Raw genomic sequence first — 21,584 nt, forward strand, 5'->3', positions numbered from 1 at the left:
TACTTTGGCCTGTTTGGCTAATTCTCTCTCATGGTCTGATTTGGCCTTCCTTACCATACTAGTCACCTTTCTTCCTTGTACTTTGTACTGCTCACAAGTATGCTGATTACATTTTTCTTTATATTTCCTCCAAAATACTTTCATTTTTTTGCAGCTCTTGCTTTATATCCCTACTTATAGACTTAATTCAAACTTGATTTTTTTCCTCCTGACCTTGACTATGCAGTCCTAGATATTATTATTACCTAGATATATGACAGAACTGAGTTAGGAGAGCTGTGATAGCAAATTCAATGTGGAGTCTTAGAAGAAATGGATGTTAGTTTTTGGATGTGTGAGGTGAGTTTGATAGTAGAAATCATTTGTATAAGAGGGATAGCTTGCTTAAATGGATTTGGCATGAGAAGCCCAAAGAAATTATTAATTGCATTGAGATCTAATGCACAGAGTTGGGGAAACGAGATCATCATGATGGGAACAGTGAGAATGTGTGTGCAATTGCTATGATTGCAAATGTGAAAATGTTATGAATTTCATTGAGTGTTTTTTTATGAATCTGATGAAGGGGTGGAATTTATGCTTTGGGTTCAGACATTTTGAATATGTCTGTGACTATAAAAGAGAAAGTTGACCAAGCAGACTATAGATGTACTTATACAAAAGCAAAGAAGATTGGCATATTTATACACTAATGCCTGGAGCATCAGAAACAAAAGAGGAAAGTTCATTGCCTTAGTGAATATGTTTTGGCTTAAGATTATTGGCATTAGTGAAACCTGGTTATCAGTTGGATGTAGTAACCGGCATTAAACATAAAGGATAGAACTTTTAGGAAGGACAGAGGAGATAGAAGAGTGGGTTTATTACTAATGATATCAGATGATTTTTGTCCAGTTAGGATAGAAACTCACAAAAGCAATATTAATATCTTATGTAACAGAGTTTGAGGCCATCTGGTGAAGTTGAGGCTACCAGGATAAAATATATAGTGGGATGTTGCTACAGACCTGGTATATCAGCTGCTTGGGATAATGAAATGTATTGCCAGTTTAGCAAGATGGGCTCTACTTGAGTAATCATTATGGTTGATTATCCAAACATAGATTGAGTAGAAGAGAAATCTCCTGATAAGAATGAAGGAGAATATATGGAGCTCTTGTGAGACAACTTTCTCAAGCAGCATGTGACAGAAGGAACTCGAAGTCAAAGAGTGTTATCTTTGATCATAGGATCAGAAGTGGTCTCAGTTAGTATAGAAACTCATGAAAGCAATAATAATGAATGTGACAACACTAGTTAGTGACAGTGATTGTGCCATACTGTCCTGTTATGGAGCTAACTGTATGAATGTTTTAATTCGGACAGGTTACATGGTGAACTAAAAGCAGCAGTCAGCTAATTCACTTAATGCCTTTTATTCCCTTATAGGGAGTAGGCAAGGCCTTTTAACCCTATCTAGCTTTTGGAGACTGAGCACTCCAGTCTTCACTGGTAGCCAATCAGAGATAGCTGACCCAAGATTAACACTAATTATAAGTTACATCCGATGAAGGGACTGGCAAAAAGGTGCTGCCATCTCTTTGTACTTAACCCTAACAGGATATGTTATTATCTGATGTGGGTTCTAAAGTCGATTTTCTTGAGTTTACAGGATGAAAAACTTGAGTTTCCATAAATTATGACAAACTCAGAAGAATGCCATCTTTGTTCCCATGGTGTCAGTTACTGAATGGAAAGGATATCAGCAGTGCATGGGAAACTGAAAAGTGCTTAAAAGAGGCAGTATCTGAATGTTTCCCTAGAGCTCAGAAAACAAATAGGGTGGGAGTGAAATAGATATACTTTAATAAGAAAGAGATTCATAAGAAGATGATGATGTGGGAAGAATATCATGAGAATAAAAGTGAGAGATGTTATGAAATATATAAAGTCCAGGCCAGAAAGTGTCAGAAGCAGATGAGATTGATCAAATGATGAGTGCTTATTTCCTTCAACCAGGTTGATGTAGCATGGTCCACTACACTGGATGAAGAGATAGCAGTGCATAAGAATTAGTTTCAAGAACTGTTGCATAGCCTAGATATCAATTCAGCAGTAGGGTTGAATGGAATATCAACATGTGTGCTAAAGGAATGTTATTGTCACACATTATTTCAAGCCATACAAACCTGTTCAATTGGTTGAACAACGATGGGTGCACAAACTGATATATCTGACTACTGGCCTATTAGTATTTCTGAATGGTGGTAAAGATTTTAGACAAGTTGGTAAGAACTCGCAATTGAAATTGATTGATACTTATACTTTGCAGAGAATAGCATGGGTTTACTAAAGGGAAGTCATGTTTTAGCAATTTTTTCATATTTTATAATATTAATATGGCTGAATTGGATAACTGAAATGAATATGCTATGATAGATGTGCTATGATGATGAGCTATGTATACTGTTAGATTTTGCTAAGGCTGATGATGATGATGCTACATGAAGAGATTGTATAAACTGGAGAATATAAGATTGGAATATAAACTGATGACTTGGATAATTGGCTTGCTGACTGATATGTATCAGAGAGTGGTATATGCTATGTGTGAATCTACCAGCTTTAATGTGATCAGTGGTGTTCTCCAAGGATCAGTCCTTGGACCATTATTATTCAGCCTGTACATTAGCATACAGATTGAACAGCAATGGAATGTTAACCCAAAAAAGGTGATGGTGTGGTGCTGCTGATGATGATGCAAAGATAGGCAGGGCAATCATTTTGTAAGTGCTACTGATATGCAGCACTTACAGAATGATTTGAATAACTTGGAACAGTGGGTAAATGATAATGACTGTTAATTCATTGTTAGTAAGTGCAAAGCTATGCTCTTTGGCAATAATATCCAACAGCATATTATATTGGAGGGATTATGCTTGGAGAAGATTTTTGTAAGAGTACAATAGTTATTCACTTCAGTTAAAAAGACATATGCAAGCATATAGAGTTGAGGAAATTATGTAAAGTATGAAAAAGTGGCTGTACAAGAACTTGATCATATGCACTGAGGTGAGAAATTTTATTTCTCAACTCAGTGCATATGAGGTGAGAAATTAAAATTGTTATTGCAGAGAATGATAGTATATGGAAGGGATGAGTCCCCCTGTGAATAGTGGGACTTGTTTTGTCATACAAAAATAGCAGAGAGTGTAGTAATGAGTAAGGAGTTTGGTTGATGAATCAATTCAGTCTTTTTTGAACCAGTCAGGTTTTAAAATTTACCTGAGTATGTATCAACCTAGTGATTAATTGTTATGTGTGTTCACTAATGTTGGAAGCATTCAAAGTGATGAATTGTTTTTAGCATTGGAAAATAACAAAAATTCCAGTCACTCCAATCAGATTTGAGCAATGTAGTTGTACTTTGGCACTCTCTTTGAATTAAGCATCCAAATTTAAAACAGCATCGATGTGAAAGTGTCATGTTTTTGGAAAGAAGATTTTGCCAGTGTTGACTCTATGCTGAATTAGACAAAACTTTTGGGAATTTTCATAGTTAATATAGGATTAATATTCTTGCATTATCTTCTCAACAGAATATCCTGTTTGTCCAAACTATAAAAGAAGACAACAAGATCCTGCTTCTAGGTGAAGAGGAGACTGTTTATTGTTGGTGAAAGGTAAAAGGAAGAAACTGAGTTATTTCAGAAAAGAATGTAGATGTAAGTTATATTTTTTAGGATTGTTGAAATTGGTTCAGAGATTCTAGCAGCATATGGTATTCCTAAGAACTCCAGCTGTCTGCGTATATGTTGGAGTTCTTAGAAATAGGCCTGTTCATAATATGCTGCATTTTCTTTAGGCTGAAGTTATTCTGATGAATAATTCCTTGAATAATGTTAAGTTCTAGTTTAATGTCATAGAAGTTGGAGTAAACTGTGTACTCTATTAAGAAGCATTTTGATGATGCCTATATTTTGAGATAGTTGGTTTTCAAAGTGTTGTTGTATTTATCAACCTGTGAAGGTAGATTTATAATATGCTGAAGTTGTCAGTAATTCCAGATGGAGAGCAGGGGAGGAGATGGAGGTTGTCCAGGAATGCTAATTTTCCATCCTTTTCTTTCTCTGTTATGGAATTTGATAAGAGGGTCTAAGCTGTTGACTTTGGTAAGGAAGGAAGGTAGAGCAGCTTCATCATTTGGCCAGATAATGAAGACATTATCCACATAGCATATCCAGAATGGTGACTGAAGGTATGGAGGCAAATAATGAGTTGAAAGATGCTTCGGGGAATAATTGCTGGGAAAGAGGATTCCCATTAATGGCATCTTTGCTGCTGTTTTTCAGGTAAAGTAGCCTGAATGTGTGATGAAATAAAGACTGAATGTCAGTTTTCGTATTTTCTTTATTGAAGACACTGTCTGCAATGCTTCAGTTGTCATCGCAAACATTTCCTTCAGATGTAATCATATTTTTTCCTTCTTTTTTTTGTCAACTTTGTCTCTAAAATCTCATAGGGATTAAATATGTCCAGAGATCTCAAATGGTGGTGGTAGTAAGAGTAATACAGATACTAGTATGTAGTATCTGTATTAGATATGAATGTATGAGATGTACTATATGCTAAATGTACTAGGTAGTATAGTTCACCCACCGATTAGAGATCCTTTGACACTTCTGCGCATGTCAGAAAAAGGACAATCCAATCTGATAATAGAGTAATCAGTCCTTATTGTGGGATGAGTTGTTTATTATTACAGGTCAGAAAATTAACTTCTCTTTTATGATTATTGTAGTTAACTATGTTTCTTGTATAACAGTTGGAAAATTTTACATATAACGCACGTGATTTCATGTGTTGGCGACCAATCCATACGTCCTTCATTTCTTTCTTCCCTTCAGCATGAATCGACTATTCTTGGCAAGATGCCAAGCAGAGACCTACAAATGGTGGCCGAACTATAATACAGGTACTAGAATCTGTTTGGCATTTGATAGAGGAGTTATTCTTTGAGAGGTGACAGATCATTGATAGCTTTGAGTTAAAAAAAAGATATATGCAGAGCTGTAAGGTTGTTGATTATGGTAGACTAAAAAGGCATCGTGAAGTACATTCCCTTGAACTTGAAATGAAAAAAAGTGCATGGTAAAAGATTCAGTAGTACAGCAGAAATTCTCAGTGGATATCTGAATGAAGCTATTATATCCCTAAGACTAATACATTTATTCCAGCTATGCTCCAGCACCATTATCTCATCCTTGTAGTGGTTCTCAGTAAGATCTGCAAAATGCCCCTCTACAGCTATAATCACCTCTTGATTCGAAGAAAAACGCTGACCAGCAAGGAAGAGTTTTAGTTTTGGGAAGAGATAGAAGTTAAATGGAGCCAAATCTGGGGAATAGGATGGATGTTCCAACAATTCATAGGGCAGATCCCTTAATTTTTCCATTCCCAAAACACCTGCCCAAGGTGCATTGTCCTGATGAAAGATGATTTTTTTTCTTCTGCAAACTGGGTGTTTTCTCACAAATTTTTTCGTCTAGTCTGGTTAAAAGATTGGAATTCAGAGATTTTCATGTGAGTGCATTTTTGATCTGCTGTGAGGAAGCGTGTCGCCCATCTTGCACAAAGCTTTTTCATATGCAATTCTTCATGCAAAATATATCCTACACATTCTTTTGAAAGTCTATAGTCTCAGCAATTTCATGCACTTTGACTCGCCAGTCATCCAGTACCATATCTTGCACTTGATCAATGATTTCTGGTGGTGTTATACGTTTTGGACGTCCTTCACGTGGATCATCTTCAAGGCTGGTACAGCCACGTTTAAACTTGGCAGCCCATTTCTTAACTGTTGAAAATGAAGGAGAAGAGTGCCCATAAATTTTTATGAACTTCGAATGAAATTCTTTTGCCATTAAACCTTCTTTTACAAAGAATTTTGTAAACGCACAATACTCAAATTTATCCCATGGATAAAATTGAGTATTGTGCGTTTACAAAATGGGATACAGACAACACTTTTGTTTCAGACAGTTGTATAAAGCAAATACTTGATGGAATGACTTGCAATTTCACAGGCATACTTATGACAGATGTATCAACTTAAAAAAAAAAAAAATCTTGCTGATAGTGTTGCCATCTATGGTCGAGGCTGAGAACTTTTCAGACCACCCTCGTATATAGAGGGGTATGCAAAATAAACTTGTAACATAGATAACGAGGATGTTTACTATCATGGTTTGGAGAGTAATGAATGGAGGAGCTGAGTCTAAGAGAAGGAAAGTGACCATTGTTGTGTTGCAGTGACCTAGCAAGTTCTTTACTAGGTGCATTGTTGTTGTTTTTAACATGTATATTAATGATACTAGAGGTTGGAAATTATAGTAATATACAATTATTTGTCATCATCAAATACCTGATGTACTCTTGGAGAAGGTACAGGATATTGTTAAACTGTGAATGAAATTTTTATGTATGTTTTGTTCTTCATTCACATTTAACATAACCTATCATATATTAAGCATGACTTGTTTAAAAATTATTTGTTAATCCCTTGCTTAAGAATTATTTTTCATGTATTATTCCTGAATTTCATCAGCTATTATTTGATTAAATAATTTTAATGTATATTTTACTATTGGAAGGACCCAGTGATAAATATCATTTATCTTATTTACTTTATTCCTTCAATAATATTATGAGAAATTATATGTATATAATTTAATGTACCTTATATATATACTGTAACATATATTTTATTATTATTAATTGTAAATGAAATGAAAGAGAAAATTAAGTAACTGTAATATTTTATTAATATTTTTCATTACTCAATGTAAAAGTATAGCCTTATGTAACATTAACGCGAATGTTTACGCTTTGTTCATTGCCATGGAGAGAGAAATAAAATGGAACGCGCGTGGTTAGACCGTGAGCTTCGATAACGAGGAGAGAAGAAAAATATATGAGTGGTAATATAAGAGAAAGGAAGAGAGAGTTTTGAAGCGGAAAAAAGGAAGGATATAAACAAGGGGGTGAAAGTAAATAAAAGGGACTGAAGGGCAGGAATTCAAGAGAGTAGTATTTAAAAGTGTGCTAAGACGAAGTGAAAACTTATAGATAGCTGAAAGTAAAGTCAGCAGTGACATTAATAGGGATTTGGTGCCGTATCTGGATAATTAAGGACTGGAAGGTTAATGAAGGATTCAGAATAGATCCAGTTAGCTTAGAATTACTACTTATTTCTATATTGCTTTTAGGAAGAATTGTACGGAGCTTAATTTGTTGTGAAGTAGTAAACAAGGATATCAATCTGCCCTATAGTTGCCGTCGAGAATTGTGAAGCGCGACAAATAATAATCTAGTTATGACCTTGAAGAATTCTTTTTAAATGTGTTCCATAGGTGTAATAAATATAATTTGAAGATGTACTCACATTAAATCTGACGTGCTGAAGATTAATTCCGGTAAGGACAGTCATATTTTATTGTTTCTGTGTATGAAGACTTGAGTGATAGTTCCATTTTGCTCATTCTAACATTTACTGTGGCATATCACCGAAGTTAGAAGTTAAAGATAATTTGCCTTGAAATAATATCTGCCGTGTTTAATGATATGATAAGTGCCAGCTGAGAGTTAAGTGTGGAGTATAACTGAGAAATATGAGCAAACTAATTAAACAAGAAATTCTGTTGTATTAATCTGAGTAAGGAATCTTGTAATTGAGAAAACTGCGAAACTTGTATGTGAAGATTTTTGAAGACTGAATTAATATGAATGATTTGACCCGATGTACTAACTTAATTGTAATGTCTCATTTTAGAAGCGGAAATTCATGTATTTGTCATATAACCTTATATTAAATGTTTTGTTTTATTAATTTCAATACTGTGTTTGCCTGATTCTTTTTTATTGCACCGTTCATAAATAATTCAAATCTTGCGGGAGCCTCAAGTGAAAAATATTGAATTTGGCCTGACTGAGTAAGGAGACTGCTAATTTAATTGAAAATTGATTCTACTATTTTATATAGACTAATCTAAATATAGGGTGGCGCAGTATAAATATAAATTTCTCTATATTTGTATTAGTGATCAATTGGCAATTAATAGATTTTATTAATAAGAGTACGTTACAACAAAATGGCGGATTCGAAACTAGAATGTACGTTCCAACAATATTATGATTGTAATCCATGAAAAGGTTACATCAGGATTCTCCAACTCAATTGGACCACGGGCCATTTGCTATAAAAGTGTATCTCAAGTGGGTTGCAAAAAATTTTCGACTAAAAAAACCTGCACTAATTAGAATCAAAGGAAAGTGAAAAAATGAGTATAAATAAATTGGAAAATTAATAACAAAAATCTATATTCTTGGGGAAGGTACAGGATATTATGATAGTAATCCATGAAAAGGTTACATAAGGAGTCTCGAACTCAATTGGACCACGGGCCATTTGCTATAAAAGTGTATCTCAAGTGGGCCGCAAAAAGTTTTCTACTAAAAAAACCTGCACTAATTAGAATCAAAGGGAAGTGAAAAAATGAGTATAAATAAATTGGAAAATTAATAACAAAAATTTTATTTATTCTAAGTCATTACAAGACATATAAAATAATAGTATAATGATTATGACAACTCAAAAAAAAAATAACAGTATAAAGAATACTTTTATTATATTAATATTTATAATAGATAGCATTTAATCCAAATTAAACCGAAATTAAATTTTATTTGAATAAATCAAATATTTCTATATTTATACATTCTAAAAAAAGTATAAACTCTCATTAATAACCATCACAAAAATTTACAGAGCCTCCTGTCAGTTCGAAATTTTTTATGTTTGTGTTGAAATAAAATACTTATATATATATATATATATATATATATATATTTTTTTTTGGTGGGGGGGTGATTTTGGAGAATTTTTTAAATGTTACTGAAAATATTTTGGGGAAAAATAATATTTTCAGGAAAAATAATATTTTAATATTATATATATATATACTTGCATAATATAATTATGGCAATTTAATTTCAGTATTTTATTTTTTTCCTGACACTTGACAACATTTATTATTAACCAGCCTGCCAAAATTTGGACTCAAAGATTGTGAGCGTACGTCCTTCATTATGGCAGAAAGGTTGACGTCGGTTAAACTTGATCTGTGGGCTATTTTGTTACATTTCATACATGAGAATAATTGTTCACATAAATAGGTGCTTCCAAAATAACATAGAATATTTGCTCAGTTTTGTATATCCGGATATTTTTGGTACACCAACTTCTTGGTATTTTGCTTTTAGAATGGAATCATTTTGGAAATCAATAAGTTCCATTTGAATACAAATAGGAGCTTTTTCAAAATTAAAGGAAAAAGATCTGTAAAAAGCGAAAAAACTTCTTACTCCTTAAAATCTTTAAATCGCCTGTCAAATTCTTCTTTTATCTTTTCTAGTTTGGGACACTATTGAGAAAAGGTAAAACTTTGATTCTTAATGTTTAACTGTTCACACATAGGAAAGTAATTTAGAATATTCTATTTTAAATGATTTTGAAATAAAACTAACTTATCTAAAACTTGCCAGTGCATCATACATGTGTGTGTGTTATTAACTGATCTTTCCCCTGAAGTTTCACATTTAAATCATTCAAATGTCCTGTAATATCAACTAAGAATGCTAGATCTCGTACCCATGTCTGATCATTAAGAAATGCAACATCATGATTTTTCATTTCTAGAACAATTTGATCTACTCTAAAACTAAAAAAAAAGCTTTTTAGAATCTTATGACAAGATAACCAATGAATCTCTGTGTAATAAGGTAGCCCTTCAAATTCTCTTTCCAAGTCTTTTAGAAATTGTGCAAACTGACGGTGATTGAGGCCTCTGGATCGGATGAAGTTCACAGTATTTGTCACAGGCTTGAGTATGCTGCTCATTTCCAACACTTTGGAGCACAGGATCTCGTGATGAATGATGCAGTGGAAAGATTGCAGTTTTGGAATGTCTGGATACATTTCCTTTAACTTTGCTGCAAGTCACGACACAAAAACCTTTATTTTTGCCTGTCATTGCTTGAGCACCATTGGTTGTCACTGCTACGAGCCTGTTTAGAGGAAGTTGGCATTTTTCAAAAATGTCTTCCCCTGTAGTGGCTCCATGGATGGGAATCATTTCCAAGAACTCTTCAGTAATATTCATATTGTCATCGCGAGCCCGAAGAAACAAAGCAACTTGAGCCACATCATGAATATCGAAACTTTCGTCAAATGCAATTGAAAAGCACTGTACGGTCGCGGATATTTCTTGCAACTGATCACACAGATTATCTGCCATTTCGACTATTCTTTCCATCACAGTATTTCTGGACAAAGAAATATCGCGAAATACTTGCACATTTTTGGGACATACATTTTTGGCTGCTTTTATCATACACTCCTTAACCAAGGAACTGTCACTAAAAGGTTTAGAATGTTTTGCCAATAAATAGCTGATTTCATAACTGGCTCTCACTGCTGATTCATTATCTTTCATAATTTTTGAAAATACTTATTGTTGGCTTTGAAGTGAATTCTTCATACTTCTTAATTTTTCTTCTCTCAATTTACCCTCAAAACGTGAATATTGTTCTTTGTGAATTTTATCGTAGTGCCTTTTTATATTATATTCTTTGTGACGGCACTAATTGTTTCATTACAAATAATGCACACAATTTTGTCCTTTGTTTCAGTGCAAAAGTAATTTAATTCCCATTTTTCTTGAAATTTTCTCCTCTCATCAGCAATTTTTCTTTTTCTTGTTGGCTTGGAAAGTGACATTGCCTCGGTGAATAAATATATTATTAATATTATTAACAATTTTTATAAAAATGCTTGAATAGAAACGCACAAAACTGTAGACCAGTGCACGATACCAAATAAAAATAAAAAATAATAATAAAAGGGATTCTCTCACTGGTAGGTTGTCGTCGAATCGTGCACACTGAATTGCAAATATCACTGAGTGACTGTAGCAGGCAATTATAAACTCATAGCTGGATTTCCATGAGTGCATATGCTGCGCGTCACGTGAACAGCTGGTAGCTAATAGAATTCAACTTTTTCAGTACGCTACCAGCAGCGTGCTATAAATTAACAGTGAAAGCATAAATATAGTTTATGATTGTTTAGGATCGGATCTAACATTGAAATTGCGATATAAATTTTTATTACTGCAATAACATTATAGCAGGTCGTTGCATTCTTATTGTAACTATAAATGTTGTATGAAAACGAATACATCGATACCCTATTTACTCGAATATAACTTGTACTTTTTTTCCCCAAAATTAAAGCTAAAAAATCATGGTGTGAGATATATATGGGGATTTTTAAAAACTAAAGTTTTTAGAAAAAAAACTGAAATTGTGAATGACTTACTAAGAATCTCCTCTTCGTTATAGCTACTTCTGGCCTCGAGTGCGGTTTCTTTGTGTGCATTGTCATCTTCTTTCCCATTATTCCAAGTAAATTTACAAGAAATTAACAAGATTTCAGATACTTAATGAATACCCTTCACGAATGTCTGAGAAGTCAAAGCAGAATGTAAAATAGACAGCAATGGTAGGCCAATAGAGATAGAACAGCTATGAAGATGTGGATATGATTGATGTGGTATTAATAAATGCTTGCGTTACCAAAACACAAAGTCAAGGCTACATTTTTGAGCTGAATGCTAATTCTCTTCAACCAAATTCCATATTATCTGAAACTGTCATAACAACATTCACTCTATATGTCTTAGTTTTAACACGTTTACGAATTTTATTGCAGCTTTGTGTTTGAGTTAGTGGGGCACTCACACACATCTAACTAAAAACAATAGATTTTAGTTAGATACTGTGTTTGCCGGTGAAACATATGGTTTTACTTAAGTCTAAACAGCATGGTTAATGTGGGGGGGGGGGGGGGGTAGACATGTGACTCATTAGTTAGTGCCGTTTTTATACCAGTTGTCTCTAATCGCACTCAGAAATATATTACACATGTTGAGAAATATATTACACAGACAGTAAATGTATCTGTACTTTATTCATGGAACAATAAAACTACTTGTTTTTCTTGCATTGCAGTATAATGGCAGTTGGGGAAGGTGTGTTGTTTATTACCGCGGGGAGCGAGTTATCGTCCCGAAGTGCAAGTGGTTAAACTTTATTTTCGTGTGCGATGTACAGTACATGCAAAACTTTTTAATTTCTTTTTTCATAAATAAAATCAAGGTACAGGGTGTGTGCATCATATGTGAGGGCGAGTTATATTCGAGTAAATACGGTATTTCTGTTTTATTATAAAAAGCAACCATCCTTTTTTTAAAATCTTTCCTTGAGGCATCAGGGGCTGCATGAAATTGCTTTGAGGGCTGCACGTGGCCTGCAGGCCGCTAGTTTGATACCCCTGGGTTACATCATTATTAACTTTCTATTGATAGTTTTCCTCCACATTTGTCTGTTATTTGACAAGATTCCAATATTATGAGATCTTATATTCTGGTCTTTTAAGGCACTTTTCACTATATTAGTCAGCTTAGACCTAGGTGACTAATACAGTGTTTTTTTGAGTGAGGAAAGGTTAGCAAAACAACAACAAAAAAAAAACATTTTGCTAACCTTTCCTTCATCTTTCTCATTTTGTTTAAATGTATTTTCAGCAGCTTTTTCCAAAGACCTTTCATACACAATGCTGACACCTCACTCCATCCTGCATCTGCAAGATTCTTTCCAAAAGTCTCTGCAGGTTTCTCATCCTTAGTAGCAGCAACAACGTGAGCAAAAGTAATTCCTAAATATTATGCTTTGAATATATCAGTAACATCTTGGTCCATGGATTGCATGTGTGAAGTAGTATTTGGTGACTGCATTAATGGGATGGCCTTTCTAAGTCATGGTAGTCATTGAGGACTGCCTGTATTCCTCCACCCAAGAGAGCACTATAATAAAATATTATTTCCTTTTGAATTACAGTTTGAATTGTTTCTACAACAAGTTAGTTCAGTGCTGTTTGTTTTTGAACATCCTATTTGGAAATCTAGTGAAATATTAATAGCTCTATAAATTATTTATTTACTTTGTTTTCTGGTGTTTACCCTGTTTTCTTTATTCCATGAAGTATCAATTAATAATATATATTAATTCATAATTTAAAAGTAAAAATAAAAATTTCTTTTAATATCACTCATTTTGTGAATTTCTTCTGGTGATATATAGTTTTCATTGCCTAAAATGACCCACTTATTGGAGACCTGAAGTGGTTTGACTCTTTAATGTAGCTCCCACTCACAAGATGTAAATCTAATATATTTGAGACCAAACATGAAACTTTTGTATCTCAAGCTACTTCAAGCCTCTAGTATGTGGGATGACAGATTCATACCCAATTAAATACATCTGCTGTTGTATAATTCTTTGATATATTGCCATCTCATGATGGCTATCAACAGGTTTGGTTATTTAGGGATTTCTTTGCAAATGAGGACATGGAGGAGGTCAGATGTACCATTCTCTGGAATGCTTCTCTCCCTATTGAGATTAGACTGAAGGTGTGCAGATTGCAAAGTTTAGTTGATAGGCAGAAAAAAGGATACATGAATAGAAACGTATAAGTTACTGAAGGAGATTCTTTAAAATTGAAAGAATCAATTTCTTTAAAACAGAAGAAATTTTTCAACATATGACAAGTAGGAAGAGAAGGATCACCATGCAGTTTGTATAAGAGTGCAAGTTTTTTGCTTGGAAGTTTCAGAATGATGGAAATGATATTGTGGAAGAAAAGCTTGGTGAAGAACCTGGATTCAGGCCAAATCGAGACTGTCAGGATCAGATCTTCACTTTCAGACAAATTTGTCTGAGGAGGTCTAGAGCACTTTTCAGTAAATGAATTTAAGGATAGGCATTATATGAATAACAGTAAGTTTGGGCCTCATGTAATGAGTTTTCATATTCTATCTTTTGGCAATGTTACATTGCAATCATCAGGGATCACAAAATCAGTTATGTGCACACAGACACTGGACAAATGAGGCTGAAGAATGGCCTCCCTCGATGATTCTCTGACTTCCTGGAGGTGTCAGAGATGTCTCTTAATAATAATAATTACTAATCTGCCTGGACATAGAACCAACAAAAGTATTTTCACCTGCCTCATTGTAGGTATCTTCAGTATGAAAACTGGAACAAAAGCAACTATATGTGACAGAAGAATTAATATGTCTTACTAGACATGTGATCATGACTTTTAATTGCATGCCATTGTCTGTTTCTAAGCGAAAACCTAAAGAGATATAATTAAAAAACATCTTTGGTGTGTAGTTTTAAGCATTACTACCCTTCCACAGAGAGGTTCTGTCAAGCCTACATTAGAATCTTGTAGTAATGGTTTACAAAGTATATTATGTTGAGATGATAAAGTAATTGGGTGTTATGGTGTCATCATTCTTCTTCTGTATGGCAACTTACATTTCAATTAACAGACAGTGAACCCAATTATATTTGTATAAATCAAATTTAATTGCATCTGTAAATGAATATAATATAAATGAAACAGCATATATTTGATTTAACAGCATTCTCACCAAGGCTCAAAAGTGTAAGCCAGAACTTCTGGTAAGAATATGCATCTAAATAGCAGTTAAAATTTTTTCACCTGTTCATTGTCAGTTGTAATAGTGTCATGTCTTTTATTTGATTTATAATCTTTCCTCCCCCCTCCCTTTTTTTTTTCTCAATTAACTTTCAGTGGAATCAAGATTGTGTTGCATTTCTGTTACGCTTAATGTATCAGTTTGGAGTTGGAGGTGCCGAAGGGGAAATTGGCATTGATGACAATATGGAGAGTGGAGAAGTTCCTCGTAAAAGAACGAAACGAACAAGAAAGGGCAGCTCTGATAAACTCCTTATACCAAAATTAAATAAGGTATATGTATTGTTTGTTTAGAAAATATTGTCATTTCAAAATGCATGAAGTACTTGATAATGTGTTTTTATATGGTAGAGTTTTATTATTTTTTTATATATGTTTATAGAATCAGCAATAAAATTATCAAATTCTTGATAGTAATATATTGTGACTGTTAAATATGAAAAAAAAAATTTGATTTTTTCTTCTTGAGTGATGAAAAGGAAAATACTAATAAACAGTATTGATTAGAGAAATGGTTGTTGCAATCTTACTGGATTGTACTAAATTATTTATGAGCATGAATTCCAAATTGTGTTGATTCATAGCAGTGAAAACAATAATTATATCATACAGCAAAAGCTGATCATTGATATTTTGTACAATATCTGATGGTATTCCTCCCATTGTATTCAAAACTCGTGCTCTGAAACTAATGCCACTCTTGTGGCATTTCTACACTGTCCCATTCTTAGTTGTTGGAGGGGGGGGGTATCAATCTTTTTATCTTCCATTGAGTTTCACCATAATTCTCACTAAAATAATGGAAAACTATTATTTTAGTAAACTTCTTCACTATTTGGTAAGCCTACATTTAATCATCAACGACCAGTATTGATTCTACCACTCCTCAGTCGACAGCAGTGTGTTGCCTTTTTCAACAGATGCCATAAGGATTCAAGAATGAATGTAAACTTTCATTCTTAATATTTTAAAGAAACATTCTTCTGAATCTAGAATAAGATCCTTTCTCAGTGATCTTTTGCTGCTAGCAAAATGCCCCAAATTCAGTTGTGTCACATTGTCTTTTCCTTCTGTTCATCAATAGTCTTATCTTACTAACATCAAAATAGTCCATGTAGTGCAGTTGGTATTGATGATGTCCTTTATTTGAAAAGATCTGGGTTCCCATCTAGGCTGTGTGAAGAACACTTTTTTTTTTTTTTATGTGCATAATGAAAAACATCCTGACAAAACTGTAGTTGAATTGGTCGGAATGTGGCAGTGTTTTTCATCATGCTGAATGGACAAACCAGGCAGAAGAACACACACACACACACAGTTAACATGCATAATGCACTGGTTTGACAGCATTAGATGCAATTCTGCTACTGCAATCTAAATAACAATAACAATTGACTTCAAAATCTACCAATATTTTGATATATTATTATTATTACGCAACCCCTCCAAGGGAGTCCATGGACTCACCGAGGAAGAGCATCTACTCTACAACTCTCCATCACTACACCAACTGCAACTACTTTCATCATCTACACCAACGGCATCTACCCCCGACCACTAGTATTTCTTACAGACAATCACAAACATCCATGCCCACAGCAGGATTTGAACCCGCAGCCTTTTAACTGGTGAGCGGATATGCTAACTACTCAACCAACTAGGCCGGGTAGTATATACTAACCAAGTATTCAACAAATTATTTTGAAGCAAAATACTGACATGTTTGTTAGTATTTTGCTTCATATTATACAGTACTCCAATTGATTAATAATATTCTAAATGCCTAGATCACGACCTATTATTCAAGATGCTTATATCCATAACATTTTTCAGTGAGATGAGCATAGTCTAATTGATGTCATTCCAACTGATAACACACAGTCCTATCTTTCTTGGAAAAAATATCTTGCTTTGCCTCCCATTGCCTTTGATAATATCTGAATTGACACAAACAAACGTCCTCTGTAGATTTGTTAGTTTCCAAAAAATGTTTGTCCTCTTCTGGCCAAAAGACACTATTTTAAAACAGATTACAAGGTCAGTTAAGTAGGATTTCATTTGTATATTTTGTAGACAGAAACTTCTGTATAGTTTGCTATATTATTATGGCATGTTCAGGAAGATTAAAAAGACTAGGAAAATGTACAATAAAAGTTCTTGGAACTCCTAACAACAGTAAGTTTTCAAAACTGTAACATTATAACATGAATTGCTCACGTGAATCATTTGACATATTATATTGTTATGTGCAACTCCATGGAGTCCATAGATTCATCAAGACAGGCATAAACATTATGCCAAGCACTATCCAGCATTCGCACAATATCTATTATACTTTCCTTTGAACTCATTTATTGTCATGGCACCCACAACAGTCTCTGCCATCCTGTTCCATTCATTCACCACTGTCCGAGCAAAAAATCTAATCTTCACACTCTTGCTCATTTTCCAAGGTTGCCCATATTCTCCCACCACCAGACCTTTTCTGAGAAATTTCCTGTATATTAATCCTCTAAAAATTCTTCAGTAATTTGTGTCTGAGTCATATCACCTCTTTTTCTGCCCATCAGTCAATTTCTGCCAATCAGTCCACAGACCTACCACCATCTGGTCACTTGCCTCTGGATACTTTCCTCCTCCCCCAAGAAATTCAGGTGACCAAATCTTGCACACTAGTCAAGGTGGGATCTCTGCTCATCAAGGTGTTCTTTGGTAACCAAGTAATATGAGTGACTAAAACAGCTTTGAGCTGTTTTAGCCACTTTTGGAATATGCCCTCCCTCTAAATTTCAACTCCCTATCTACTAACATCTCCAAATCCATATCTACTAACATCTCCAAATCCCTGGCTTCATCCATTTCCTGGAGTACAGCTCCATCAGTATGGTACACAGCTGGTAATCTTTTCACTTCAAAATACATAACCTTACACTTTGCCACATTAAACTGACATCCATTCTCCTTTACTCATACTGGCAGTCTATTTAAATCACCTTGCAAAATTTTAACCATCTTATTGACTATTGCTGTACCTAATTTTCATAACCAGAAAACAACTGAATACTTCCTCTCAGATCATTTCCTATCATTAATGTATAAATTAAGTAGTGGCCAAAGAACAGAGCCCTGCAGCATGCTATAAACCTCTTATCCACCTTGGTTACAGCTGAAGTATATGGTTATACTATCAGAGTTCAAAGGAGCAATTCTAAAAAGTTATGTGGATAAAAAATAATTTAAAATAATTATTAATTTAAAAAACAAACGACAGAACTTATGAACACTTAATAGTGATCACTTTCCAAAACTTCGATATTGGCACAGAGTCTGATTCCTTGAGGTTCAGACAATTTTGTAGTGTTGCACATGTTTCAAGGAAAAAATGATCAAATTTAAACTTACTGGAATGAAGAATATAACATAGTCTTGATGTTCTTCAAGGCAGAAGGCCAGTCTATCTAAAATAGCAAAGCTGACATGAGCAGGTATCTGGTAAGGAAAGAGGTGGTAATGTATCCTTTGTAGATGGTAAGAAGGAAGACAGTTTTCGAGATGGTTTGAAGGAAGCGTATAGATTGAATTTATGAAGAATCTATGCTATTTGTTCTGAGATTCCTTTAAGGTAGGGTATTGAAATTCTTTTCACAAGATGTAGTCTGGTAGAAGGATGATAATTATCAATAATTTTTTGAATTGTAGTTTTGCTGTATCCATTATATATCAGAAGAGAAGATCACATGAACTCTATGTACAAGACTCTTGATAATACCTATCTTATCTTCTCTGATGAATGTATCTGCCAGTAAAGGTTGACTTCTGATAAACTAAAAATTCAACATGACGTGTGGGATTATGAATTATTAAGGTAGTTGGTTAATGAATTCACATTCAATTGAGCATGATGTTATACTTACAACAGTGTAATGTTATATGTTATAATTGAGGAAACGTAGGTTAATCATAACTGTAAAAAAAAAATAATTAAAATTTAAAAAAAAATAATGATATGTTATTCCAATAAGACTTTCCCTTATTTTAGATGAGGATAGGTAGTCATTCCAATTCAAGTTCAGGCAGTGAATCAAGGCCTCAGTACTCTCTTTAACCTCCTAACCGGCCATGATGTCTATAGACATCCAGCTATATCTGGATATGATTCTTTAAAACCCATTGAATAACATGAATAAGAAGTGCAATTTGGTCTCACTATTTCATCCACCTCATTGGTAGGGAGGTTAAACAAATGTTCAGATTTGTACTGACAACGATGTAGTACGTGCTTCTCAGACCAAAGAATATTGTGATCTGCATCTATCCCGTATTAAGCCAAGCCAGATTTATCGGATTTCCTGTGGCAAATACACTACTCGTGTTCTTTTATTCTCTTTTCTATTGAGTGTCCAGTTTGTCCAAATTAGGATAGATGGAGTCACAAGGAATTTGGTATTCATTAGAGAGAGAGACATTGGTGAGTGTTTATTTTTTGAAGAGGGGAAACAAGTTGATAGTTTATTGATAGGTGTAAAAGTAGCCACTGAATTGTATTTCTTTAGAATCTGGAAATTGGTTCTGAAACACCTGGGATGTATGGGATTGGAACTTGACTTACTGTTTCCTTGCTATTAAGTTTGTAGGAGTCAAACAGACATTGTGTATTCCTTTCTGAGAGGCTATTTAATTTCCTATATTGTTTGATATTTAAGAGTTCTTCCTGTAATAGATGAGGAGCTGAACAAATAGTGTTAGCACGTCAAAATAAAGATTTTATAATTCCTGTCTTTTGAGAAGGATGGTGCACTAATTGCTGAAGAATGTAGCTTCCAATGAAAGTGGGCTTTAATACACTGATGTAGTTAAATCACCTGATGGTGAGTGGATGAGAAGAATGTCTAGAAAGAATAATTTGTTGTCTCTTTCAATATCCATAGTGAGTTTAATATGTGGATTCAAGGTATTTATGGTAGCTATAAATGTTGATAAAGTTTCTTTATTGTGAGGCCACAGAGCAAAAATGTTATCAATATACCAAACCCAAAACGAAGATTGAGGGTGTATGGATTGGATGACAAAAGGATATTTTATAGATATTCTAAATAAAGTTGGCGAGAGCAGGAGAGAGTGGACTTCTCATGGCAGTTCCCTCCATTTGGCCCTAGAACTTGTTTTGACAAACAAATATCCAGAATGAATTACGAAGTCGAATAGTTTTACTATATCCTGTGGAAATAATTTAGAAAGTAGCTGTTGATGTCTCCTTTAGCAGTACATTTGTGAATAGGGAATTTATATCGATGCTCACTATAAGGTCAGTGGGTTGTATGGAAACATTTTTCAGTTTATCAAAGAAATCTGAAGAATTTTTTATAAATGAGTGGAACTTACCAGTATCAGATTTCTGTAGGTTTGCTAAAAATTTGGCTATGCAATAAGTAGCAGAATTTTCATAGTGTACAATTGGATAGAGTGGAGTGTCTTTCTTTGGTGAAAAAACCTTGGTGTTCTTGCAAAATAAGTTTTTTTCTATGGTGTCTGCATCTAGACTTATAACTTTGTCTAGATGGGAGTTTAATTTCTTAAGATCTTTTTAGGCACTGTGGCAAAATCATGTCCTTTTGAAAGAATAAATGTTTCACTTTCAATTACTGGGTGTCCTGAGGTGTTAACTACCCAATTGTCTGGAACTGAGCGAGGAGAGATTTTGTTTTAGCAACAAGGCCATTGAATTTATGATTTAGATGTTGGTTATATTTATTAAATGAACTTTGTAGAGAACATTTAGCATAGTAAGAACTATATTGGAAAGTTACTTGTATAGTTGAAGATAAAATTCCGGAGCTCGACAACAAGACATATATTAATCACAAGTTCGTGTTTAGCTGCTTGGAGTTGATTGCAGACAAGAGAGATAGCTTGCATTCAGGTAGATGTTATAAGCACCTGGGGATTTTATTGCTTCCTTCAGTTTTGCAAAGCTTAGAACAATCTTGAAGTCATTACAATTTTTTTAAAATGGCAATCCTAGCTTGCAGCTCACCTTCTCATACAAGATAGTTTTCCAAGTTTTACCAGTCATTATATCTTCTTTCCTGTGAAGGATATGAATTTGTTCTTTTAGAGAAACTTGTGCCATAGTTACATTACTTATTTATACAAAAACACAACGCATAGATAAAACTATTTATTTGTTTACCAGGCCAGATATTTCGGTCTGAAACTTACAGACCATCTTCAGTGGCTGTGAAGGTCAATTACAAGGTAGAATGCAAACAATGGATTGATTTGAAACAGAAAAGCCACATGATGTTATACTCATAACAGCATAATGTTATAACTAAGGAAACATAGGTTAGTCATAACTGGGGGAAGAGATTAATGATGTATTATTCTAATAACTCTTTCTTATTATTATTTGACACCTCCAAGGAGTCGAGGACTCATTGAGGGAGGTCACTTACTCTACAACTCTCCATCTCCACCACTCAAACCTCATCCAACATCATCCACCAACTGCATCATCTACACCAATGCCGTCTACTGTCCATCACCACTAGTATTTTTACAGACAATCACAAACATCCATGCCCACGGCAGGATTCAAACTACAGCTTTTTGGCTGGAGAGCGATAAAGTTAACCACTCGGCCAACCAGGCCATCTGGTTGGCCGACTGGTAAGCATATATTTTAGATAAAGATAGGCAGTCATTCCAATTCAAGTTCAGAAATATTTCAGACTAGAATTTTTCCGATATTTTATAAATTTGAATGACTGTTTATCTTTATCTAAAATATGGAAAAGTCCTATTAGAATAACACATCATTAAATTGTTTACAGTTATGATTAACCTACAACTGTTTATGTTTCAAATCAATCCATTGTTTGCATTGTACCTTGTAATCAACTGTAAATGCCAT

At 34.1% G+C, this 21,584-nt stretch overlaps 1 protein-coding gene across 1 annotated transcript in view; it reads left to right on the forward strand.

The window, feature by feature from the left end:
• puf (ubiquitinyl hydrolase 1 puf) overlaps window positions 1–21,584 on the forward strand; it is a 1,013,305-nt gene that overhangs the window by 398,187 nt on the left and 593,534 nt on the right. Inside the window, exon 30 of the mRNA XM_090399560.1 lies at window positions 14,768–14,944. Coding sequence (XP_090255686.1) covers window positions 14,768–14,944 — 177 coding nt within the window. The remainder of the gene's footprint in view (window positions 1–14,767; window positions 14,945–21,584) is intronic.

This window comes from Typopeltis vanoorti, chromosome 10 (assembly GCF_054136105.1).
Source record: "Typopeltis vanoorti isolate ZY-2024b chromosome 10, IOZ_Tvanoo_1.0, whole genome shotgun sequence".
NCBI lineage: Eukaryota > Metazoa > Arthropoda > Arachnida > Uropygi > Thelyphonidae > Typopeltis > Typopeltis vanoorti.